At 45.2% G+C, this 27,285-nt stretch overlaps 1 protein-coding gene across 2 annotated transcripts in view; it reads right to left on the bottom strand.

The window, feature by feature from the left end:
- Positions 1-25,795, bottom strand: part of LOC137357306 (galactose-3-O-sulfotransferase 2-like) — a 60,154-nt gene extending 34,359 nt beyond the window's left edge. For both annotated transcript variants that reach the window (XM_068023541.1, XM_068023542.1), the window contains exon 1: positions 25,704-25,795. In XM_068023541.1, coding sequence (XP_067879642.1) covers positions 25,704-25,708 — 5 coding nt within the window. In that variant the 5' untranslated portion in view covers positions 25,709-25,795. The remainder of the gene's footprint in view (positions 1-25,703) is intronic.
- Between the last annotated feature and the right edge of the window lie 1,490 nt (positions 25,796-27,285).

Here is a 27,285-nt window from a genome sequence, read left to right as displayed (position 1 = left end):
TGGACTTTGATTGGAGAGAGTGCAGAAAATATTCATGAGAATGGTTTCAGGGATGAGGAATTCAGTTATGAAGATAGATTGGAGAAGTTGGGAAGAAGGGTCACTGACCCGAAACGTTAACTCTGCTTCTCTTTCCACAGATGCTGCCAGACCTGCTGAGTGAATCCAGCATTTCTTGTTTTTTTTTTCTTCTTGTTTTTGTTTCAGATTTCCAGCATCCGCAGTATTTTGCTTTTATTATTGGAGAAGTTGGGACTGTTTTCCTTGGAGAAGAGAAGGCTGAGGGGTGATTTGATAGAGGTATTCAAAATCATGACGGGTCTGGACAGAGTAGATAGAGAGAAACTGTTCCCACTCGTGAAAGGATCGAGCACGAGAGGGCACAAATTTAAAGTATTTGTTCAGAGAAGCAAAAGTGACATGAGGATAAACTTTTTCACGCAGCGAGTGGTTAAGGTCTGGAATGCACTGCCTGAGAGTGTGGTGGAGGCAGGTTCAATTGAAGCATTTAAAAGGGAATTAGAGTGTTATCTGAAAAGGAAGAATGTGCAGGGTTACGGGGAGAAGACGGGGGAGTGGAACTGAGTGAATTGCTCTTTCAGAGAGCCAGTACAGACACAATGGGCCGAGTGGCCTCCTTCTGCACTGTAACAATTCTGTGATTCTGTGATCCGACACTGCTTTACTTTGCATATCTGTCGAGGTCTAGATAGAGGTCTACAATAAGAGCATTAATGCTGCATTTTTACAGCCAGTTCACCCACAAGGAGCAGCATTAGAAGGCGTACCACAGTTATAGACGTCATATTGCATGTGTTTGGAATTTAGCTGACCAGCTGAGAGGAGATTTATCACGCACAGGTTGTTAAGTGTTCAGAGGACAGGCATTTCCACGCTAGCGTGTTTTGCGCATTACAGAATTCGCGAGGGCAGCTTGTCTGCACGTTTCTTATCGTGCAGATTTTATAGACTCTTGATTGTTTACTGTTAAACAAGAAAGACTTGCATTTCTATAGCACTTTTCACAACCTCAGGACGTCCCAAAGCGCTTTACAGCCAATGAGGTACTTTTTGAAGTGTAGACACCGTAGTCTGGGGCAGATATATATATATATATATATAAAACTCAAGAAAATCGAACAAAATGTTGTTTAAGCTGCTGTGATGTAGCTTTGGTTTATTGAACATAGTGTGGAATTTAACAGGCCTGCACCATTGCTATTTTTGTCTCGGTTGGTAAGCCTTGCCAGAATGCAAAGCACAAATCTGCTTCGAAGCTCTCTCTCTCTCTCACGGACTGATGCTGCTATTTCTCAAACCTTTACTGATGCTGCTTTTAATTTTGCGTGAGCTGATCTGGACCGGCTTCTGCACTGGACTCTCTGCTCTCTCCCAAGTTAGCTAGTGGCAGACACGGCGCTTCAGGTTCATCGTATGTGAAGCACTTTAAGATGCTCTGTAAATGCAAGCTCCATTGTTTTTAATGCCTTCTCCTCCAACACTCTAATTTCAACATAGGAACATAACACTTTAGGAAGGATGTGAGGGTCCTTGAGATTGTGCAGAGGAGAATGGTTCCAGGGATGAGGGATTTTGTTTATAAGGTTAGGTTGGAAAAGCTGGGGTTGTTTTCCTTAGAACAAAGGAGATGGTGGACAGATTTAATAGAAGTGTAAAAGATTATGACAGGCTTGGATAAGTTAGACACGGAAAAACTGTTCCCATTAACAAATGGACTAAGGGAAGAGATGCAGGGGGGGATGTGAGGAAGAACTTTTTTAACACAGCGAGTGGTAATGACCTGGAACTCGCTGTCCACGAGGGTGGTAGAAGCAGACACGATCAATGATTTCAAAAGGAAATTGGATGTCAACTTGAGGGAAATAGACTTACGGGGCGATGGGGATCGAGCGGGGGGAATGGGACTGACTGGATTGCTCTGTGGAAAGCCTGCATGGACTCGATGGGCCGAATGCCTTCCTTCTATGCCGTAAATGATTCATAATTTCCCTTCGAGCCTGCTGCGCTCCGCTATTCAATTAGATCAAGGCTGATCTCTCCCTCAACACCATTTGCCTGTCTTAGCTCCATATCCCTCGATACCCTTAGTCGACAATAATCTGTCTGCATTGTAGCATGGCTACCCGACCCGAACCCGATGGGACCCAACGACATGTGTCGGGTTCGGGTAGGGTAGGGTCGGGTCGCTCTTCCGGGTCCGGCATTCGGACTCTAACACTCTAACAGCCTCACGTTACAATTGTGTTAGTGAAACACTGGAAACTGCAGATCTTTTGAAGTGTGCTTCCTAATCTGCTTGGTATTTCAACTTACTGTGTACTAATCAATAAATAGTTCTTGTGTACATTGTAGCAGAACTCGACCCCAGGCTCATAATTATCTGGTTAGTCCTTTCTTGCCCTTTCCTGATTCTAGGGGTGTTGAAGGTCTTTGCCATTTTAATCTTAATGAAATATTTACAATGTAATCAGTTGCTGCACTTATGTAATAAGATGTTTTTAATGAGTTTTATTTTTCATTGATACAAATTTAACCTTTTTGTGTTTTGGTTTATCTCTTGGTTTTCCTTCGTGCTTTATATTCTTGGTGACAAAAGCAGTTTAACAGCTTCAATCTGCGTTAATAGGAACTTGGCCCTTTTCTTTAATTGCACAGTTTTCAAATGAATTGACTGCATCCCTTTAGGGGTTGGCAAGACTTCTCGTGCCTGCCTCAAAACATATTGTATTGAATAAAGAATGTAAAGTAAAGGAGTCTTGTAAGGTAAATTAAGAGATTTAAAGGGGAAAGACAACGAATCATGCTCTGAATTTGGACTATATTTAATTATTACCAGACCTGATAAATCGCTGATTTTAGTTTAATGTGGCCTCAGTGTTTATGGATAATTAATGTAATTAAGAAGCATTTTTTAGATACAAAGCTGGGCATTAGTACTTAATAGTTGATATATAATTTTGAATATATTTTAATTTCTTAATTCATGTGACACCACTAAATACAAAGTAATCTTAAATCAGTTAATATTTTCGTTTGTAAAATCTGACCTACCATATTAAAATATTAAATCAAGGAGAGACATTTCAGAGATTACTGGACTAGTAATCCAGAGGCCTGGACTCACGATCCAGTGACAGCCACGACGTAAAGGCGGGAAACACTCCGCTCTAGTCTGCAGTGAGCAATTCCATCGAGGGTAGAGCACAACGTCTTTAATATAGGAATGTATATTTTATAATAATTAATCAATCAGGACCCTCCTGGTCTCTGAATCTCAGCTGTTCACCGGATAAGCTTGCAGCAAGTATTTCAACCTATAAAGCAGGAGTATAGGTATTGTATAATGATATTTTCTAAGCCTTCGGGCAGTTGCTGTGTTTATTTTAAGCAATGCAGATACTGGTACAGTGTGGCACAACTTCTCTGGGTTTCTGTTTAACTTGTATGCAAACAATCTTCGGCTCACCGCCTCCGGTACGTGGCTCCAATCTTAATGTACTTGTTGCTTATCTGCAGAAGCTTATAAAGTGAAAAATGGAAGCTCGATTAACTGAACATTCTAGTGGTCAGGTCAGGTCAGGTCGGGTCGGGCAGGGGAAAAAATGAAAGGACTCGGGCCAGGTCGGGCTCGGATCGGATGTTGTTCTGTCGGGCTCGGGTTGGGTTTAATTTGCAGAGCCGAGCAGGTCTTTAATATACATCATTCTTGAAATTTCCAATTGACCCTCAGCCTTAAGAGCTTTTTGGGGGAGAGAGTTCCCGATTTCCACTCCCCTTTGTGTGAAGAAGTAAAGGCCGGCTACCCGACCTGAACCCGACAGGACCTGATGACGTGTCGGGTTCAGGTCGGGTCGCTCTTCCGGGTCTGGCTTTCGGGTTCGGGTCGGGTCTGGCCAGATCAGACACACACACACACACACACACACACAGTACTACCTTTTGCTCTGCTGGGAAGAAAAGGGAAATTGAGTAAGTAAGCGTCAAAATTTGAAAAACCTGCCTGAGCTGGGAGTCCGGGACGTCAAGGAGGGAAACGTGCATCCGGACTCCACAGACTCTGAGTCTGTGCAGTGAGCGAGTGAGCGTCTCTATGACGTCATCGCGCTCATGCTGCAGCTTCCTTCCATTCCATCCATCCAAAAGTGGTAAGTACAGTGAGTGCACTATAGATGTAAAATGAATGCTGTCAGCTGGAGAACGTGAACATTCCGGTAGTCGAGACGGGCTCGGGTCGGGTCAGGTCGGGTGCGGCTCGGGTCGGGCGTGGTAAAAATGGAAGGACTCGGACCGGGTCGGGCTCGGGTCCGATGTGGTTCTGTCGAGTTCGGGCAGGGTTTTTTTTCCAGACCCGAGCAGGCCTTTATGAAGAAGTGCTTTCTGACATCACCCCTGAACGCTCTGGCTCTAATTATAAGGTTTTGCCCCCTTTGTTCTGTCTTCCCTCCACCAGTGGGAGTAGTTTCTCTCTGCACTATCGAGTCGTTTAATCATCTTAAACACCTCGATTAGATCACCCTTTAATCTTCTGCACTCGAGGGAATACAAGCCTAGTCTGTGCAACCTTTCCTCCTAATTTAACCCTTTTAGCCCCGGTATCATTCTGGTGAATCTGTGCTGCAACCCATCCAAGACCAATATATCCTTCCTGCGGTGCGGAGTCCAGAACTGAACACAGTTACTGCAGATGGGATCTGCAGCTTTATAGAACTGTAGGGTAACTTCCACCCCTTTATATTCCAGTTCCCTGGAGATAAAGATTCACTTTCGATTTCATTGGATTACAAAATAAGATTAAGTCCTGACATCTTTATTTTACCATTTTGTCCCTTAATCTATAGACACTTGTTTTTGCTAGACTTTGTTGTTTTGACAGCCTTGCAAAGCAGAGAGTTCAGTTCATACCTAGGGTGACTGCAGGACATTAATTAAATAATGGATGCAGACGGTCAGTTTATATTTTCGATGCTGCCCCAGATTAACAATAGGGAAATGTATTTAACTTCTGACCACCAGCTAAAGCCTGGCTCGGGTATAAAATTAAAACCCGAGCCGGGCCCGACCCGACCACAGCCAACCTGAACCTGACCCGAGCCCGAGCCCGAGCCCTTTAATTTTTTTTTTGGACCCGACCTGAGCCGAATCTCCTTCATCTGTTCCGGCAGCAGGCTATTCCTGCAGCTGGAGTTGTGTAAATCACGAGTAAGCCTGATCCCGTGTAGTCGGGTCTAGTCGGGTTCGGATAGGTTAGCCAGGCTTTAGCACCAGCAAAGGGAAGAAATCTTAAATTAATCTCAACAAAAATTTACTCATGATTTATTTAAACTGTTGAAAGCACAGATTAGAAAGATCCCATGGAACTTGCATTTCTATGGAGCCTTTCACAACCTCAAGATGTCCCAAAGCACTTTACAGCCAAGAAGTATTTTTGAAGTGTGGTCACTGTTGTAGGAAACAGGGCAGCCAATTTGTGCACAGTAAGCTCCCACAAACAGCCATGTGATAATCACTAGATCATGTTTTTTCAGGTATAATGGTTGACGGATAAGTATTGACCCAGGATACCAGGGAGAACTCCCTGTTCTTCTTCAAAATAGCGGCCATAGGATCTTTTATGCTCACTTGAGAGGGCAGCCGTGGGTCTCGGTTTAACGTCTCATCCGAAAGACAGCACGTGCAATAGTGCAGCACTCCCTCAGTACCGGCACCGGGAGCGTCAGCCTGGATTATGTTGCTTAAGTCTCTGGAGTGGGACTTGAACCCATGACCTTTTGCCTCAGAGGCGGGCGAGAGAAGAAGAGAGCACTACCCACTGAGTCACAGCTGATGGGCTGAGGGAGGGGAGGGCGGGCAGAGGGCCTGAGAGAAATTTGTGTTGTCACAACTAGGCAGTTAAAAAATAAAATATTTGTAGTGTGACCGAATCCTGACAAACGCGCCATTGGTTTGTCATGGATCAAAGTTTCTACAAAGCTTAAGTCTCAAAAAAATTTGCAATCCGCTTGGTTGTAGCTCATTGAGTCACTCAACCTTAGACTATTGAATCAAGCCTCACCAAATAACACCCATTTTTCACTGAAAAGCAAGGCATGTGAAACACACTGCCATGTCTCAGTGAAGCTGCACAGCAGGTTGTCAAGACAGAGTGCTTGGTGTATTGAAAACCACTTACTTCGAGGAGGTTTTATTCTTGGGCCAGTAATTTGTATTCAGGGGACAGGCAGCAATGAGTTCTATGCAGAAAGACTGAATAGGAAATGGTTTAGTCCATTGCAATTTTTTTTTGTATTTCCAGATTGGAATGTGATCATTTGGATTTGGCTACATCGTGCAGTATTTCAGTTCTGCATTTTTAAAGGACGTTTATTCTGTCAAACCTTTTCCACGTGTTCAACATATCATTCGTTGACTGATTGTACATTGACTGCCCCCCCCACAGCCGATCAGCCACATTTGGCTGACAACAGTGGAGTGTTTGAGTCAGGCAAACGATTCTCTTCAACATGAAAAAAAAATGCTTTGTCATTGTTACAGGTCAGGCAGCGATCAGTTCAAGTCCCACTCCAGAGGCTCGAGCTCATAATGCAGGCGGACGCTCCCGGTGCAGTACTGAGGGAGTGCTGCACGGTCGGAAGTGCCGTCTTTCAGATGAGACGTTAAGCTGAGGCCCCCTCTGCCCTCTCAGGTCGACGTAAAAGATCCCATGAGACATGGCAGTGTGTTTCACATGCCTTGCTTTTCAGTGTTATTTGGCGAGGCTTGTTTTCAATAGTCTAAGGTTGAGTGACTCAATGAGCTACGATTTTAAAGAAGGGCAGGGGGAGTTCTCCCCAGCGCCCTGTCCAATATTTATTCCTCAATAAATATCACTAAAACAGGTGATCTGGTCATTATCACATTGCTGCTTGTGGGAGCTTGCTGTGCGCAAATTGGCTGCTGTGTTTCCTACATTACAACAGTGACTATACTTCAAAAAGAACTTCATTGACTGTAAAACACTTTGCGACATCCTGAGGTTGTGAAATTGCTATATAAATGCAAGTCTTTCCTTCATTAGTGACCCTATCAATCTATAAGTGGAGGCTGTACATGATGAGGCCCTAGGATGGAGTGTGGACAGCTTTGCACGATCAGAGATCAGAGCCATCGCCTGTCTGAAAGAAATGCATCCCTTTTGCCAATAAAAATGCTCCATCGCAAGAGAGGCAGTTTTCATGGAAATGCTACTGGTGCACAATCTGAATGTTGAGTCATTGACCCTTTGCTGACCTCCCCCTTTTTATCTCTGACAACCTATCATTGTTGATGCAGTTGGTCACTTAAAAGCCAAGACTCGGAGTCATCAACTCTGGCTGGACGTGACCTCTCACCTCTAACCCTCCCAACCGGTCAAACAGCCTTTGGTATACCCCCCCCCCATCTCCAGTAATTCTAAAACTGAACAAAAGTGTTCAAAGAATATTGAAAAAAGATTGCGCTTTTGCTTTTAATGACCCAATGGTTTGAAATGTAGCAACAGGAGGAGGCCATTCAGCCCCTCAAGCCCATTCTGCTATTCAGTGAGATCATGGCCCATCTGCAGCTTAAATCCATCCACCCGCCTTGACTCCATATCCCTTTATACCCTTGCCTAGCAAAAACTATCAATCTCAGATCTAAAAGTATTACATAGGATATGCAGTAGAGAAACAGGGCATTCAGCCCAACCAGTCCATGTCGGCGTTTATGATCCACTCGAGCCTCCTCCCATTTTTCCTCATCTAAATCTATCATCCATTCCCTTCTCCCTCAGATGCTTGTCTAGCCTCCCCTTAAATATATCTATACTATTCGCTTCAACCACTCCCTGTGGTAACGGGTTCCAAATTCTCACCACTCTCTGGGTAAAGCAGTTTCTTCTGAATTCCCTAGTGGATTTCTTGGTGACTATCTTATATTAATGGCCCCTAGTTATGCTCTTCCCCATAAGAGGAAACATTTTCTCTGTATCCACTCTATTAGGTCACCCCCATGTCATTCTTTTTTTTGAAGAGAAAAGAGACTCAGTCTATCCAATCCTTTCCTAATATGTATACCCACGCATTTCTGGTATCATCCTTGTAAATCTCCTCTGCACCCTCTCTCCTTCCTCTACATTAAAAGCCTGCTCGGGTCTGGAACAAAAACCCAACTGGAACCCGACAGAACCACATCGGACCCGAGCCTGACCCGGCCCGAGTCCTTCCATTTCTTTCCTGCACCCGACCCGAGCCCGACCCGAGCACCAGAATGTTCACTTTACCTACCTTCCAATTCCGAATCTGATTTTCACTTTTTCACTTTGTGCTGATAAGCAACAAAAACTGTAATTGGACTTGAAAGGTTGTTTAAAAAGATGAAGATTGGAGCCACGAAGTCAGTGATTGTTTGGTCACGCGTTAAACAGAAACCCATGGAGTTGTGCCCATACTGTATCTGTATTGCTTAAAATAAACACAGCAATTGCCCAAAGGCTAAGAAAATATCATTATACATTACCTAGATTCCTACTTTACAGGTTGAAATACTTGCTGCAAGTTTATCCAGTGAGCAGCTGAAATGCAGAGACAAGGAAGGTCCTGAGTGATTCATTATTATAAAATATACAGTATTTATATAAAAAATATAAAATGATCACTGTCAGGACTCTAGTCTACACACATACAGTACAGATACTGGTACAGTGTGGCACAACCTGTCTGGGCACAACTCCGTGGGTTTCTGTTTAACTCATGACCAAACAATCACTGACTTCGTGGCTCCAATCTTCATCTTTTTAAACAACCTTTCGAGTCCAATTAATACCATGTGTGTCCGATCCGGAGCCGGCCTGACCCGGACCCAGCCCGACCCGATCCCAGCCCGAAAGCCGGACACGGAAGAGTGACCCGACCCGAACCCGACACATGTCGTCGGGTCCCGTCGGGTTCGGGTCGGGTAGCATCCTTTTTATTAACGCTGTACCTCCTGACAGCACAGACCACTTGCTGACATCATCCGAGTGCATCCGAACACTTGCCAGCTTGCCAGCATTAATCCATGCATGCCTTTTATTAATCGAACTAGAATCTACTGCTTTTTATGGGAGAGAGTTCCACACTTCTACTACCCTTTGCATGAAGAAATGTTTCCTTAAAAAAAATCTGGAATTAAAAAGCTAGTCTAATGGTGACCATGAAACCATTGTCGATTGTAGTCCTTTCAAAATCCTAACAACCTGAATCAAATCACCTCGCAACCTTCTGTATTCCAGGGAATACAAGCCCAGTTTATGGAATCTATCAACATAATCTGACACTTGAAACTTTGGTAACATTCTGCTGAAGCTATACTACTCTCCTTCCAAGATCAATATGCCCTTTAGCCTCAGCTACATCACCAGAGCAGAACCGTATGCTCATAGAAGCATACAGCACTGAAGGAGGCCATTCGGCCCATTGTGTCTGTGCCAGCTCTGTGAAAGAGCTATCAAATTCATCCCACTCCCCAGCTCTTTACTCAAATATTCCTTTTCAAGTATTTATTCAGTTCCCTTTTGAAAGTTACAATTGAATCTGCTTCCACCGCCCTTTCAGGCAGCGTGTTCCAGATAACAGCAACTCGCTGCGTAAATACATTTCTGCTCATCTCCACCTCTGGTTGATTTTCCAATTATCATAAATCTGTGTCCTCTGGTGACTGACCCTCCTGCCAGTGGAAGCAGTTTCTTCCTATTTATTCCATCAAAACCATTCATGATTTTGAACACCTCTGTTAAATCTCCCCTTAACCTGCTCTGCTGTAAGGAGAACAACCCCAGCTTTTTTTGTCTTTCCACATAAATATGTACACTGATGGAATATTCTAGATGAATAAGTATTGCCTACAGGGCATTTTATATCAGCAACAATAATAACTTGCATTTATATAGCGCCTTAGACCTAGTAAAACGTCCCAAGGCGTTTCACAGGAACATAATCAACAATTTGACACCGAGCCATGTAAGGCGATATTGGGCCGGTGACCAAAAGCTTGGCCAAAGAGGTCAGTTTTAAGGAACATCTTAAAGGAGGAGAGAGAGGTGGAGAGGTTTAGGGAGGGAATTCCAGAGCTTAGGGCCCCAGGCAGCTGAAGGCACGGCCGCCAATGATGGAGCGATGGAAATCAGGGATGCTCAAGAGGCCAGAATGAGAAGAGTACAGAGATCTCGGAGTATGCCCGTGTTATAGTCGGGAAAATGAACAGTGCTGCTGTGTTGTGCATTGAAGAGTTGAGTTGATGTGATAAACTGTTGAAATTTAAGTTGTTCATGTCCAGCCATCCTTAACCTTGAGATGTGTTACCACCTTGAAACAGGTTGCAGCAATGTGAGAACCAATGTCATGCGTGAGCGGAGGTCATTGGGAGGGCAGATGTACTGTTCTTGGCGTTCATTATGTGAATGATTATGATGCCAGAAGCCTAGTTTTCACAACCAAATGAACGAAGGCGTGGATACTCCACATCGTTTACCCGGCAGCGACATTGCGTTCTCCTTCCCTGGACGTTGTGTGAGAATATACGAGATGTTAGACTGTGTCGTGAACAATCTCATGGCACAATTTCGAAGAAGAGCAGGGGGCGAGCTCTCCCCAGTGCCCTGGGGCCAATATTTATCCCTCAACCCACATCACTGAAACAAATGAGCTGGTCACTATCGAATTGATGTCTGTGGGATCTTGCTGTGCACACATTGGCTGCCCATTTTCCGACATTACAACAGGGAATACACTTCAAAAGGTACTTCGTTGGCTGTGGAAGTACCTGGGATATCCTGAGGTGGTGAAAGGCGCCAGAGAAATGCAAGTCATCCTTTCTTTCTGTCAATATTTGAAGGGATCAACACACTTGATATTAGTAGTTGAATAAGACCCGTGCTGTGGTCTCTGGAAGCTTATCCAGTGACTAGCTGAGCATGCAAACCAGGAGGGTCTCCAGTTTGATGCAGGGTCACGGCTAAATTAGACTGTTCGTTATCGGGGAAGCAGTCATTGTCAGTTTCCTGGGTTTGAAGAGGCGATTAAGCTCTGACTGCTACACAGCAACTTGAACTGGCAGTCAACATGCATGGACCCAAGCTTAGGACAGGATTGGGCTGCCTGTGAATGATCTGCAGACAACTCTGTGCCTGCCTGATGACTAAAGGCCACTTGAACAGGAAACTAGAGGCCATCGGAGTGCTTGTCGAATAATACCCAGATAGGAGCTAATGCCTTGAAGTAAAGGGGGTAAAAATTGGGAGGAAAAAACTGAGTAAATAGAATACCATTCCCGACATACATCTACAGCAAAATCTCCATTTGTCCATCAGATTTTTCATGGGACAGACACTTTGCGTGAAATCATCAAGTGATATATCACCGAAGAGGGAAAGGCAACACCTCAGTATTGCCCCTGCAACAGTGCAGCACTCCCTCAGTATTGCCCCTCCAACAGTGCACCGTTCCCTCAGTATTGACCCTCCAACAGTGCAGCATTCCCTCAATATTGCCCCTCCAATAGTGCAGCACTCCCTCCGTGCTGCCCCTCTGACAGTGCAGCACTCCTTCAGTGCTGCCCCTCCAACAGTGCAGCGTTCCCTCAGTATTGCCCCTCCGACAGTGCAGCACTCCCTCAGTACTGCCCCTCCGATAGTGCAGCACTCCCACAGGGCTGCCCCTCTGACAATGCAGCACTCCCTCAGTACTGCCCCTCCAACAGTGCAGCACTCCCTCAGTACTGCCCCTCCAACAGTGCAGCACTCCCTCAGTGCTGCCCCTCCAACAGTGCAGTGTTCCCTCAGTATTGCCCCTCCAATAGTGCAGCACTCCCTCAGGGCTGGCCCTTTGACAATGCAGCACTCCCTCAGTACTAGCCCTCCAACAATGCAGCACTCCTTCAGTACTGTCCCTCCGACAGTGCAGCACTCCCTCAGTACTGCCCCTCCAACAGTGCAGCACTCCTTCAGTGCTGTCCCTCCGACATTGCAGCACTCCCTCAGTACTGCCCCTCCGATAGTGCAGCACTCCCTCAGGGCTGCCCCTCCAACAGTGCAGCACTCCCTCAGTACTGCCCCTCCGATCGTGCAGCACTCCCTCAGGGCTGTCCCTCCGACAGTGCAGCACTCCCTCAGTACTGCATGGGATTGTGTCAGCCTGGATATTTAAAGAATTTCGTGCATGTTGGTTTTGGGCCATGTGAGTTCTAACTTTATCAATGCTACCCTCCTACACCAGGCATTGCATACAGCAGGCCAATCTCACTCACACCAACGTGCCTACTAAATGTGATGAGGACTGTTTTAGGTCCTGTTCTGTCAGACTCTATGATAGCTTTGAGGCGCATCTTCTGGTCTCGAAGTTGCTGCAGGATGTGATCTAATAAAAGAGATTTATTAGAGTGATTACGGAACTGAGAAACTGTAACTATCAGGAAAGACTGAACAGACTGGGGCTGTTTTCTCTGGAAAAAGAGAAAACGGAGGTGACCCGATAGAGGTCTTTGAGAGTATGAAAGGGTTTGACAGTTTACGCATAGTTTCCACTTCCGAGCTGGGGGGCCATAAATATAAGACAGTTACTGATAAATTCAATCGGGAATTCAGGAGAAACTTCTTTACCCAGAGAGTGGTGAGAATGTGGAACTCACTACCACAGGGAGTGTTTGAGGCGAATAATGTTGATACGTTTGAGGGGAAAGCTGGATAAACACATGAGGGAGAAAGGAATAGAAGGATGTGCTGATAGGGTGAAGTGCAGAGCGGTGGGAGGAGGCTCGAGTTGCGCATAAACACCAGCACGGACTAGTTGTGCTGAATGGCCTGTTTCTGTGCTGTAAATACTTGGTAAAACTTTGTGTTTTGCTGCATCAACTCAACTGTTGTAACCACATTCAGACATAAAAACAGATGTAGCATCAGCAGATCTGCTGAGCTCAGTCGCTGAATGAGATCCAGCCTTTATCTTAGAAAGCAGCGTTCAGAAAGGCTCAGAGAGTCATCATTGAACGACATGTCGTTGCTTGGCCGAGTTCTCGAACACATCTGTTTGCTATTATTCACAACAATGTACGACAGGGTCCGTACACATTACTGTTCATCGGCAACCAGCCAGCAGACATGGTTTGGCCCCCAGCAATCCATTTGTAACATTATTCAGTAGGAAAAGTGGAGGTAAGAGAAGAGAGAGGGGGAGAAAGAACGAGAGAGTGGAGAGGAAGGATAAAAAGGGTGTTAGCAAATGGCATTCTGGAACTGGGTATTTTCAGCTGCTAACTTTCATTCCGAGCAATCACAGTAAAACTAAAAGCCCTGTCTCACAGAAATCGGGAATAAGGATTCAATAGAGTCACAGAATCCTGCCACAGAAGCCATTCAGCCCATCATGCTTTGAAATGCTATCCAGTTAGCCTGACTCCCCCCTGCTCTTTGCCCCATATCTCTGCAGTTTTTTCCCCTTCAAGTATTTCTCCAATTCCCCTTTTGAAAGTTACTATTGGATCTGCTTCCACCGCCCTTCCAGATCACAACAGCTCGCTGTATAAAAAAATTCTCATCTCCCCCTCTGCTGCCTTTGCCAATTATCTTAAATTTGTTACTGACCCTCCTGCCATTGGAAACACTTTCTCCTTATTTACTACATCAAAACCCTTCATAATTTTGAACGCCTCTATTAAATCTCTCCATAACCTTCTCGGCTCGAAGGAGAATAATCCCAGCTTCTCCAGTCTCCACAGAACTGATATTTATTGGCTTTTTATAACTGGTGACATTTCGCCCAGGTGAAGTGTTAAGGCCCATTGAACAGTGCAAGGATGAAAGAATAAGGGTAAGGTTCTGACTATGTTTGATAGTGTACACCGGGCAATAATGAGCCATCGACACATTTTTCATCACTGCACATCCTTATTTCTGTTGCTGTCATAATGTAGGAGTATGAAGAGCAAAATAAGGAAGTGTGAGAGGAGTTATAGGAGGCCAGGCATTGGGTTACAGTATAAGGAGGTATTAAGAAAGACAATAACAGCAGTAGAATAACAACAGCAGAAAACATCAACTTATTTATATAGCACCTTAAACATAGTAAATCATCCCAAGGAGCATTAGCAAACAAAATTTGACACCGAACCACTTAAGGAGATATTAGGACAAGTGACCAAAAGCTTGGTCAAAGAGGTAGATTTTAAAGAGCGTCTTAAGCGAGGAGAGGGAGAGAGGCGGAGAGGTTTAGGAGAGGGACTTCCAGAGCTTAGGGCCCAGGCAGCTGAAGGCACAGCCGCCAGTGGTGGAGCGATGGAAATCGGGGATGCGCCGGAATTTGGAGGAGCGCAGAGATCTCGGAGGGTTGTAGGGCTGGAGGAAGTTACAGAGATAGGGAGGTGTGAGGCCATGGAGGGATTTGAAAGCAAGGATGAGAATTTAACATCGTGGCGTTGCGGACCGGGAGCCAGTGTAGGTCAGCGAGCACAGTGGGTGATGGGTGAACAGTGCGAGATAGGACACGGGCAGCAGCGTTTTGAATGAGCTCGTTTATAGAGAGTGCAAGGCTGGAGGCAGGCCAGCAGAGCATTAGAATAGTCACATTGAGAGGTAAGAAACGCCTCCCGAAAGGCCGAGCTCTAATTTTAAGGTCATGTTCACTTGTTCTGGGCCCACCCCAACAGAGGAAATAATTCGACACTGAAACGATGGACTAGGTTGAGCAAGATCAGAAATACCAGTCATTCAAAAGAAACTGAGTTTCCCTTAAATTAAAATTGGAGGTGGGTGTGGATGAGAATTTAATTGTGGATAAGCGAAACTAGATGAATGATAATGAAGATGGTTAAACAGACTGGACAGAAGAGACTAAAGAGAGCAGGATTAGAAAGATGAGGAATAAATCAGTGGCTGGCCAATTGGTATTGTCAAATGGAGTTGATTTTATAAATGACAAGTTATCTTTGGGTCTAAAATAGGTTGACTGCATCTAAAGAAAGCCGGATTAGAAGGACCAGCTATTAATATACAGCAAGAAACTGAGGTCCCTTCAAATTAACCACGGAGGTGGGAGGGGATAAGACTTTAATTTATAGACAAGTACAACTGGATGGGCAGTCATGAAGAGGGCAAGTAAATCTGGGCACTGTAAATGAAAGAAAGTCTTGCATTTGTAAAGCGCCCTTCAAAATCTCAGGACGTCCCAAAGCGCTTTACAGCCAATGAAGTACTTTTTTTTTAAGCATAGTCACTGTTGCAAAGTAGGAAACGCAGCAGCCGATTTGCGCACAGCAAGCTCCCACAAACAGCAATGTGGTAATGATCAAAACATCTGTTTTGGTGAGGTTGGTTGAGGGAGAACTCCCCCCTACTGTTCTTCGAAATAGAGGCTGTGGGATCTTTTATGCCCACCTTAGAGGATCAACAGGGGCTTGGATTAACGTCTCATCCAGAAGGCAGTATCTCTCACACCTCTGCTGCTACGTATGTCTCCTGCTCCAACATCTTATTCCTATTGCTTTTTGCATTCAGTCATCGGCTCTTAATTGTAACCCTTTCATTTTTAGTTTGCTTAGTCTCATTTCATCTGTTTGCTGAGGTTCAGTGGGTAACACCCTTGCTGCTGAGTCAGTAGGTTGTAGATCAAGTTCCACTCCAGTGATTTAAGAACAAAATCTAGGCTGACACTTCAGTGTGGTTACTGAGGGAGTGCTGCACCGTCAGAGGCGTTGTCTTTCGGGTGAGACATTAAACTGAGGTCCCGCCTGTCCTCTTAGGTGGATAAAAGTTCCCATGGCTGCTATTTCTAAGTCGCCCTGGTCCCAGTATTCATCCCTCAACCAACATCACTAAAAGATCTGGTCATTATCACATTGCTGTTTGTGGGATCTTGCTGTGCATAATTTGGCTGGCGCGTTTCCTACATTACAACAGTGACGACACTTCAAAAATTACTTCGTTAGCTGTAAAGCGCTTTGGGATGTCCTGAGTTTGTGAAAGGTACCATAGAAAAGCAAGTACTTTTTTTTCCTTTCATGAAGCAATAAGGAGTAGCTTGTTCTGAACACGATGTTTTGCTTTTACTGTTGAGGTCAGTTGCCTTTGTGTTGCTGTTGTGCGCATTACACCTGTTGCAATCTGTGCTCAGCAATGTCCCCTCCCCGCCAATGTTACCAGAAAGTTGAATGACAGTGATGGTTCTGTTGCTTTGCACATGGGTAGAGGAAACTGTAAGTGTTTATAACCAGGTGTCGTTGCTCCAAATTGAACTTGGAATGTCCTGAGGCTATCTCCTAGATTAAGAGGCTTTCCTGGAGTCAGTACATTTGGCATGGGACTCAGAAATGTGAGCCAGAGAGAGGGGCTGAATGAAAGGAATGCTAGACGTCATGATATTGCTAGAGATCTTTTTTTAGGGATGTTGGTTAAGGGATACATACTGGCCCAGGACACCAAGGGGAGAAGAACTTCAGTCCTTGTGTCTTGTTCTGCTGTATTAATTTACTTTTTCAAAGCAGAATGTATCAGGTGTGTGACGCTCACATAAAGTATCGCAATTGAAACTACAAGAACTCAAGCTGAAGAGTTATAAAAGTGGACTTTTCTTTAATCAAAAAAGTGGACAATGTGCTTTAGAAAAGGCAGCTGAAGGTCCATAGACCTTGCCTTTGTATATTCAAACTGTTTGACAAGGACAAAAAAATACATTCAAAGCTAAGAGGTGTCAATTACATCCATCCTGAACACATTAAGAGAGATTTTTGAATTGAATGGGTTCTTCTGAAACAAAGATGGCCACATCCTGGGCTATTGTCAGTCACCACAAGGAGGAAAATCTCTGTCTCCCAACAGAGGCAAGATGTGGGAAACTTTTAGCCTTAAGGGTAGCTCTCTGGAGAGAGAGAGAGACCCAGGAAAAAGCATCACCAAAGCTTGTCCAACTGAGAGCTGGGACAAAATTTAGCAAGCCAAAAAGGAAGCCACCATGATGTGAATTCTACATTTCAACTTGTGCAGCAGAGAACTGGAAGTGGTCCCCTGTCTTCAAACTGAGCTTTCAACCAACAGAGAAACTACAAACCCCCCAGTCCTGCAACTAAAGAGAACTTGACCTCCAAGAAAATTCCATGAACCCCAAAACCATACCTCACTTCAAACCATTTACCCCTTTTCTTCGCTATCTCGTGTGTGTGTGTGTGTGCGTGTGTGTGCGTGTGTGTGCCTGCGTGCGCATGAGTGAATGCGTGAGTGGGTGGGGTTGCGACAATTTTGGGATAAGGCATATTGCTCAATAAATAATTAATCTTCTGTTTTATACCTACAAGAAAACCTGTCACTGTTTATTTATTTGACAAATAAAACACCAAGGGGTTAAAACACAAATAAAGCACAAAGAGGTTAAAATCTAATAACAAAAACACTTGCTGCGGTAGGTGGAAGTTGAACGGTGGGAACCACCTGCAGCCCTCACCATGTGGCCATAACAGGTCATAGAGTCATAGAGTTATACAGCACAGAAACAGGCCCTTCGGCCCATCGTGTCCACGCCGGCCATCAAGCACCTATCTATTGTAATCCCATTTTCCTGCACTTGATCCCCTTCAAACCTCCTGCCCCTTACCTTAAATCTATGCCCCCTGGTTATTGACCCCTCCGCTAAGGAAAAAAGTTTCTTCCTATCTATCCTATCTCTGCCCCTCATAATTTTATATACCTCAATCAGGTCCTCAGCCTTCTCTGCTCTAAGGAAAACAATCCTAGCCTAACCAGTTTTTCTTCATAGATGAAACGCTCCAGCCCAGGCAACATCCTGTTCTGTTGCTTTGCACATGGCTAGAGGGAACTGTGGGTATTTATAACAGGTATCGATGCTCCAGATTGAACTTGGAATGTTCTGAGCTACTTCCTAGATGAAGGCCCTTTCCTGGAGTCAGTACAGTTCTCCTCTGGTGAATCTCCTCTGCACCCTCTCCAGTGCAATCACATCCTTCCTATAGTGCGGTGACCAGAACTGTACACAGTACTCCAGCTGTGGCCTAACTAGCATTTTATACAGCTCCATCATAACCTCCCTGCTCTTATATTCTATGCCTCGGCTAATAAAGGCAAGTATCCCATATGTCTTCCTAACCACCTTATCTACCGTGCCTTCACTGATCTATGGACAAGTACACCAAGGTCCCTCTGACCCTCTGTCCTACCACCCATTGTATGTGATAGTAGGTGGGGTAAAAATCACTCATGTGCTGTTCATTATAATGAAACAACACATATATTTAAAGACATTCCACCCCTGCCTCTGGGCAATAACATATCTGTTCACCTCAGCACAGAGAATCCATTTCTGTAGTACCTTTCATGGCCTCAGGACATTACAAAGCTCTTTACAACCAATAAAGCCACTTTTGAAGTGTTGTAAAGTAGGAAACTGCAGCAAACAATTTGCACACGGCAAGCTCCCACAAACAGCAATGTGATAATGACCAGATAATCTGTCTTTGTGATGTTGGTTGGAGGATAAATATTGACCCAGGACGCCAGGGAGAACACCCCATGCTCTTCTTCAAAACAGTGCCACGGGAGCTTCTATGCCCAGCTAAAGGGGCAGTTTAATGTCTCATCCAAAAGGCAGCACCTCAGCACTGCACCATCAGCCTGGATTCTGTGCTTAAGTCTTTAGAGTGGAACTTGAGCCCACAACGTTCTGACTCAGAGGCAAGCGTGCAACCCACTGAGCCACGGCTGACATGCCATAGCCCTGCAACGTAGAAAACTAGTGTTGCTTTAACTTTGTTGAACTTTGCAAAGAAAGCACGAACTTTGCAAAAATTGTGACATAATATTGCAAGGAACGTATTGGAGTAACTATTAAGATTACTGGCGGGTTCCTCATTTCGGATAGATGTCCTGTTCCATTGCTGCCAATCCTATAATCTTAAAAATGGCTTGGAATCCCTTTAAATTTCACTTGAATAGGGTAACTAGAGCCCAGTGACCATTGTCGGTGTAAAGGTTCAAGGAGCCTTTTCATTGATGGTGGCATTGTGGCAGTGTCCCTGATTTAATAATCCAGAGGCCCAGGTTGGCGTCATAGGTTCAAATTCCTGGCAGCTGGTGGAATTTGAATTCAATTAATTAATTGAAAAAAATCTCGAATTGAAAGCTAGTCTCAGTAATGGTGCTATGAAACTATCATGAATTGACATTAAAAACCCATCTGATTCACTAATATCCTTTAGGGAAGGGAATCTGCCATCCTTACTTGGTCTGGCCTACATATGACTTCAGACCCACAGCGATGTGATTGACTCTTAAATAGCTGAGCAAGCCACTCTGCTGTCAAGAGCAATTAGAGATGAGCGACAAGTGCGACACTTGCCAGCAATGCCCATATCCCATGACAAAATAAATTGGAAAATAAATGTCACAGGAATCAGTGCAGAATCAAACACAGGAAAATTATTCTTATCATGGAAACGTACCTTTTTAGTTCTGGTTTGAGAACTGCTAACCATTTTTGCTGGATTCTGCTAGTTTGTAAAGAGATGAATTCATACCAAGGGACAGCAGAGCAGTGTGCCTCTTTAGACTTCAGCTCAGAGAATTAAAACCAGCTGCTTCCTGTTGAACACACAATGGTTTTGGTCCCTTGGGCAGCAGGAAAGTCAAACTGTGAACCCCAGACTGATCAAATTTAACTGAAGGCTCTCTTAACGAATGAGCAAATTCCAGCTAGCTCAAATTGCAATTTCTCCTTCCCCCCCCCAAAAAAAGGTCAAAAGTCAACCAGCAAATTGGAATGTTTTTAACGAAAGAAACTTCTGCAGATGCTGGAAATCCGAATTTTAAAAAACAGAACATGCTGGAAATACTTAGCAAGTTTGGCAGCGTCTGTGGAGACAGAAACAGAGATAGCTTTTCAGGTCGACAACACTCTGAGATCTCTACCCTCCTCCAATTTGGCACAGCCCCCATTTTAATCGCTCCATCCTTAGCTTCCGTGACTTCAGCTGTCTACGCCCTAAGCTCTGAAATTTCCTCCCTAAACCTCTCGTCCTCTCTCTCCTCCTTTAAGTCGCTTGGAAAAACTCCCCACTCTTATAGAATGCACAGAAGGAGGCCATTCAGCCCATCAGGTCCCTGCTGGCTCTCTGCAGGAGCAACTCCCTCACCTTTTCCCAGTAGCCCTGCAAAGCTTTTCTCTTCAGATAATTATTCAGTTCCCTTTGGAAAGACACAATGATCTGCCTCCACCACACTCTCAGGCAGTGCATTCCAGACCAAAACCACTCGCTGTGTAAAAACGTTTTTCCTCATGTCACCTTTGGTTCTTTTGCCATTCATCTTAAATCGGTGTCCTCTGGTTCTTGACATTTCCGCCAATGGGAACAGTTTATCCTCTATCTACTCTATCTATCCAGACCCCTCATGATTTTGAGCACCTATATTGAATCTTCTCTTCCTCAAGGAGAACAATGCCAGCCAACAATCTATCCATGTAACTGAAGTCTCTCGTCCCCGGAACCATTCTTGTAAATCTTTTCTGCACCCTCTCCAATGCCTTCACAGCCTTCCTAAAGTTTTTCAAATGGTGCCGAGGGCTATGAAGCAGCAGAATGAGCCTCCGCTCATGGGAAGGATGACCTCAGACAATGCAGCACTCCATCGGTGCTGCTATAGAGTCATAAAGAGATACAGCACTGAAACAGGCCCTTTGGCCCACCGAGTCTGTGCCAACCAACAACCAGCCATTTATACTAATCCTACATTAATGCCATATTCCTTTCCACATCCCCACCATTCTCCTACCACCTACCTACACTAGGGGCAATTTATAATGGCCAATTTACCTATCAGCCTCCTGTGGGAGGAAACCAGAGCACCTGGCGGAAACCCATGTGGTCACAGGGAGAACTTGCAAACTCCACACAGGCGGTACCCAGAACCAAACCTGGGTTGCTGGAGCTGTGAGGTTGCGGTGCTAAGCACTGCACCACTGTGCCGCCCCAGGGGACTAGCTCACCTTGTATGTTCCGTGAGCTTGGCACCCTTGCTATTTTCAAGATGTGAACTAGACAGTGTTTTGGAAATTTAGCCAAATTTCCCCAAAACAATTTTCAACAGTACTGAAAACAAAATAACTGAAGCTGTTCTCTACAAGAAGAATGAAAATACTGACTGGAACTGAAGGCTGTTGTGATAAGCTATAGGTCTGAGAGCCTGCGAGTTACACAACTGACCAGTAAGCTGGTATAATAATATCCTGAGGTGAAGGTTAAACTGTTTATTGCACACTTAATGTCATTTATGTTAACTCAGGAAGAATGATTTCCTTCACCAAATTATAGTTACCAGTTTCTAATAAACCAAAGAAAGACTTGCATTCATATAGCACCTTTCTCGACCGCAGGACGACCCAAAGTGCTTCACAGCCAATTAAGTATGGTTGAAGTGCAGTCACTGTTGGAATGTAGAAGACGTGGCAGCTAATTTGCGCACAGCAAGCTCCCACGAACGGCAGTGTGTGAAAGATCAAATCATCTGTTTTTAGTGATGTTGGTTGAGGGATAAATGTTGGCACCGGGGAGAGCTCGCCTGCTCTCCTTCGAAATAGTGATCTCCTCATGAAGGAGTGCCAGCCTGGATTATACACTCATGTTTCTGGAGTGGGCATTGAACTCATTGAGCTGATTTGGAGGCGAGAGGTTTTTTTTCTATTTGTTTGTGGGACGTGGGCATCACTGGCTAGGCCAGCATTTATTGCCCGTCCCTAATTGCCCTTGAACTGAGTGGCTTGCTGGGCCATTTCAAGTGTCAGCCACAATGCTATGGGTCTGGAGTCACATGTAGACCAGACCAGGTAAAGACAGCAGATTTCCTTCCCTAATGTGAATTTTTACAACAATCGACAATGGTTTCAAGGTTATTATTAGACCCGCTTTTTTTTTCGTAATTCCCAGAATAATTTAATTCAAATTTCACCGTTTGCCATGGTGGGATTTGAACTCATGTCCCCAGAGCAGTAGCTTGGGTCTCTGGGTTACTAGTCTAGTGACATGACCACTACGCTGTCGCCACCTCCCCTCTGAGAGTGCTACTTGCTGAGTGACAGCTGATACTTTAGACCACTACTGAACAGGGAAATGTCTTCACCCTTTTTAGCTTGGCATGAAGTCCGTGCCTCGTTGTTGGTGTGGACAATGATCCAATGTGACAACAGTGGACAAAATAATATTCTTCCGTTCCATCGCACTGTGTTATCGTCCTCCAGCATCCAGCTTATTTTCTTACATCACAACTGTGACTACACTTCAAAAATACTTAATTGGCTGTAAAGCACTTTGGGACATCCCAAGGTCATGAATGTGCTGTAGAAATACAAACTCGTTCTGGCTTTAAGTTCCAGTCCGCTACTGAATCAGACTTATGCTGCCAATTGACTTTGAGGACTGTTTCTGCTTTTGTGCCAATTAATGAGCAACAGCAAACATTTCTTCACATGTGACTAGTTGTTCATTTAACATTTTAACTCTAAACGTACGGTTACAAGTTTAAAATTCTCATCCTTGCTTTCAAATCCCTCCATGGCCCTCGCCCCCTCCCTATCTCTGTAACCACCTCTAACCCAACAACCCTCCGCAATCTGTGCGCTTCTCTCATTCCGGCCTCTTGAGCATCCCCCGATTTCCATGGCTCCACCATTGGCGGCCGTGCATTCAGCTGCCTGGGCCCCTAGGCTCTGGAATTCCCTCCCGAAACCTTTCTGCCTCTGTCTCTTTTAAGGCACTCCTCAAAACCTCTTTGACCAAGCTTCCATCGCCTATCCTAATGTGGCTTGGTGTGAAATTTGTTTGATAATCCCTCCTGTGACATGCCGTGGAACATTTTACTACATTAAAGGGGCTATATAAATGCCAGGTTACTGTTGTTGTTATGCCTTGACCCAACAAAAGATGCCTCTATATTATGCAAAGTGACCAAATCAATAACAACAACAACTTGTATTTCTATAGCGCCCTTTAAGGTAGTAAAACGCCACATGCCACAGGATGGTATTTGTAAATATCCTGTTTTTAAAGATTGTTCTTCCCCTTTTCCCTCTCGCAAACAAGAATTCATCGTAGGATACAATTCCTATGAATACCAATAGCCCGCTACTATACACAAGCAATGAGTCGATTCTTGGCTGTGACGCCCCTGGTTGAATAGCCTACCTAGACTGTGAGTGGGACTCATCTACCCATCCAAGAGGCTTCCAGACGCTCCTTAAAACCTACCTCTTTAGCTGACCCTTTGCTCACCTGTCCCCAATATCCCCTTATGTGGCTCGGGGTCAAATTTTGCTTGATAATCGCTCTTATGAAGCTCCTTGGGGTGTTTTATTATGTTAAAGGCGCTATATAAATGCAAGTTGCTATCAGAGCCAACTCAGAATCCGTCCTCACCTGCCATCAACTCAAGCACACGTTCCAGCACTTTGCTGCCTCGACAGCCCAGGAACTGGAACCCTTTCTGACTATTGCGCTCACACCCACGCAAGGAACCCTCACATGAGCACATCAGCCTTGGGCCTGTAACCTCTCTGCCCAGTCAACAGCCATGTTTTCTTCCCCCATCAATATTTTTATAAACTAAAATGCCATGATTTTTCTAAATTTCCTTCTAATATTCCTTCTGGCTTGGCTCGGAGCAGTGACCAGGGGGTGGTTAAACCTTTAATTCCTGAAGATGCCAGGGAATTCCTGCAGAGTTGGCAACCCTATCTACAGAACGTACATCACAGGTATTTACACAGAATTACCTTGTAGTTACAGCACAGAAACAGGCCATTCAGCCCAACTGCTCCGTGCTGGTGATTATGCTTCACATGAGCCTCCTCCCACCCCCTCTTCATCTCACCCTATTAACCCTTCTATTCCTTTCTCCCTCATGTGTTTATCCAGCTTCCCCTTAAATGCATAGACACTATTCACCTCAACCACTCTCTGTGGTAGCGAGTTCCGCATTCTCACCACTCTCTGGGGAAAGAAGTTTCTCCTGCATGAATTATTCATGACTGTCTAATATTTGATGGCCTTTAGTTACGGTCTCCTCCACAAGTGGAAACATCTTCTCTACGTCTACCCTATCGACACCCTTTCAAAATTTTACAGACCTCTCAGCCTTCTCTTTTCTAGAGAAAAGAGCCCCAGCCTGTACAGTCTTTCCTGATAGGTGTAACCTCTCTGTTCTGGTATCATGCTATTGTAGGAGCAGCCTTTTCACAAGTGCCTTGATCATTAATAACGTGCCTCATTTAATTCCTACCACTACCTTCACACTTTGCACAGTCTTTCTGTTCCCCGCCTCCCCCAACTTATACAAACAAGTAGGTGATTCTTTCATGCTAAGCTTTGCCGTCCAGTTCCAGTGCAGATTCCAGGTTTTGCCCGATCACAAAAAGTGGAGCAAACACTCGCAGCTCCGTTTTTGACGCTGTTAAATTTTAATCGAGCTTCCATTCATTATTTAGTGGCAATGTTGTGGAAGGCAGCATGTGGGTACTAGGGAATCTGGCGGTCCTGGGAGAACATAACAAAGTGATGTCACATTGATGCAGCTTCTTGAAGCAACTAACATTTAATCTGCTGTAAACCTGCACTTTTCTGTTTTCACAACTGCATATTACGTTGTCTCTCTGCTAACCTCCGGCTTTATCTCTCTCTCTCTCTCTCCCCTTCTCACTATCCCACTCTCCATCGGTTCTGGTTCCATTGCTGGTTACCATGGCGTCATCTTCATCAGCCAACTTTCCTTGAACCTCACCACCATCGCCAAATCCACCCGCCCTCCACCCATCTCCCTCGTTCTCCGTCCCTCTCCGCTATCTCTGTCATCATCCCTCTCTCTTATTCCTCTGTTTATGCCTATTTTTCCCCAGTCTGTCTGTCTGGAGTGCCCTCCCCCCACCTCCGCCACTGCCTCCATCATTTCACTCCACCCCTCCCTTGTTCTCTTCCATCTCTCTCTCTCTATCCCGATCACACATCCGCACAGGCTGTTTGGCCCATCCCACGTCCATTGGTTCTTTGAAAGAATGATCCAATTAGTCCCACAGCCCCACACCATCTACCCCTCCCCCCTCCCCCCAGCTTGCTCTTCCCCTTAGCCCTGCGAAATTGTTCCTCTTCATCTGGATTTCCTATTTAACTGAGCTCTCCCTCTGCCACTCTCTGGCAATACCTCCCTGACCAACTCTTTCCCCGAAGCTTTTTCCGTGGACATCTCCTTGGCACAACCATCACATTCTACAATGGGACAAAGGGACAACACAATGCAAATTAAGTTTTACTAAATCCACACCCCACCCCCCCCACCTCGCAAACACAGCAGGCATCATACCCACCCCTACCTCTGCCTCCCCTCCCCACACACACACTCACAAAATCCTTTAACCCCATGTTTCAAAACACAAAGCATTTTGCAGGGAGGTATCACAGTCCGAAACCTCTGATCCAGTCCTGCTCATAAATAATGAAAAAAACCTTTTATAAAGTAGTTCGATTTGATTTAAAAAATATGGGTTTGCAGGAATCCAGCGCATTGCTGTAATTGATCGCAAATTCTTGGGTCGCATCCTGGCTCTGTGTGCTTACCGAACCAGCCTTCAACTAGTTGCATAAACAGATTCACAGCAAGAGTTCTCAACACCCACCTCATTACTTTCCTTCTTCAGATTCCACTCTGCCTTGTTCCCTTTTTGTGTGGCTGGCTCCACGCAGTGAATTGCAGTCCTCTGTCAGTTACTCGCCACCTCTCTCTCTCTCTCTCTCTCTCTCCCTCTGTTCACATACTCTCTTTATAAGGGCTGAGATGCAACAGAAAATTGCATTAAATCACATTCTGACACAGAGCAAGAGTGATGTGATTTGATGATTGAGAGCAGAGTCCAAACAATCTCGGCTCTGCACAATGCTTCTCTGTCCCCTCCCTTTCTGCTTCTCTCTCTCTCTCCCCTCCCACTCTCTCCCTGTTCACTGCTCCTCTCTCGCTTCCCTCCCTCTCCCTCTCTCCACTCTTTGCACCTCTCTCTGCTCTCCCTTTTCCCTCCCTCTTTCTCTCTCTCTTTCCTATCTCTCTTCCCTCCCTATCTCGCTCCCCCTCTCTCCCCACCTCTGCTCCTCTCTCCTCCCTCTACCCTCTTCTGCTCCTCTGTCTGCTCTCCCCTCTCCCTTCCTCTCTCCACCCTCTCTGCTTCCCCCTCTCTTCCCTTCCCTGTCCCTATCACCTCTCTCTCTTCCTCCCTCTCTCTTCCCTTCCTCTCTTTCTCCCCTCCCTCTCTCCCCCTTCCTCCCTCTCTCTCCCCTCCCTATCTCTCTCCCCTCCCTCTCTCTCCTCTTCCCTCTCTCTCCCCTTTCCTGTCTCTCCCCCCCCCTCTCTCTCCCCTCCCCCCTCTTTCCTCTCCAGTCCCCTCCCCCTCTTCCCAGATCACTAAGTATTTCACTACCATCTGTCTAACAGATTCCTTCAGAACAAAAGTCTTATTCATATTGAGGCGCCACTTACCCAACACAAAACCAGAGAAATTGAGAGTGGAAAACAAACAATTCCTCTTCACAAATGCTGGACACATTAACAGAGCTAAATGCATTAGACAGGAAGGAATGACAAACAGCAATGTGATTACAACCAAATCATCTGTTTTTAGTGATATTGGTTGAGGGATAAATATTGGCCAGGACGCCAGGGAGAACTCCCCCCTGCTCTTCTTCAGAATAGTGTTAGGGGATCTTTCATGTGTACCTGTGAGGGAAGACAGGGCCTCGGTTTCACGCCTCATCTGAAAGGCAGCACCTCTGACAGTGCGGCACTCCCTCAGTACTGACACTGAGAGCATCCGCCTAGATTAGGTGTTCTGGAGTGAGACTCGAATCCACAAACCTTCAGGCTCAGAGGCAAGAGAGTGCTACCCATTAAGTCAGGGCTGACACAGCCTTGTAGCATTACTAAATAGTTGCTGAGAGAGTGGCGGAGAGTCCATTAGCTAGATTGAGATGGTATTAAATGTAAATGGGCAATGATCGAAGGTTAAACTACTCACCGCATATTTTAAACACTCATTTTAGCTCCCCCGTCTCAAAGGAGGAGAGGGAGGCAATATCATTTACAAAGAAAAATAATCACGTCATTATCCCATTGTTGTTTGTGGGATCTCGCTGTGGGCAAATTAGCTGCTGCATTTCCTATATTACAAAAGTGACTGCACTTCAAAAGTGCTTGACTGGTTGTAAAGCGCT

The sequence above is a fragment of the Heterodontus francisci genome, chromosome 48, assembly GCF_036365525.1.
Source record: "Heterodontus francisci isolate sHetFra1 chromosome 48, sHetFra1.hap1, whole genome shotgun sequence".
Taxonomy (NCBI): Eukaryota; Metazoa; Chordata; class Chondrichthyes; order Heterodontiformes; family Heterodontidae; genus Heterodontus; species Heterodontus francisci.
Note: the sequence above shows the minus strand (reverse complement) of the source record. Positions and strands in the feature narration are given on the sequence as shown.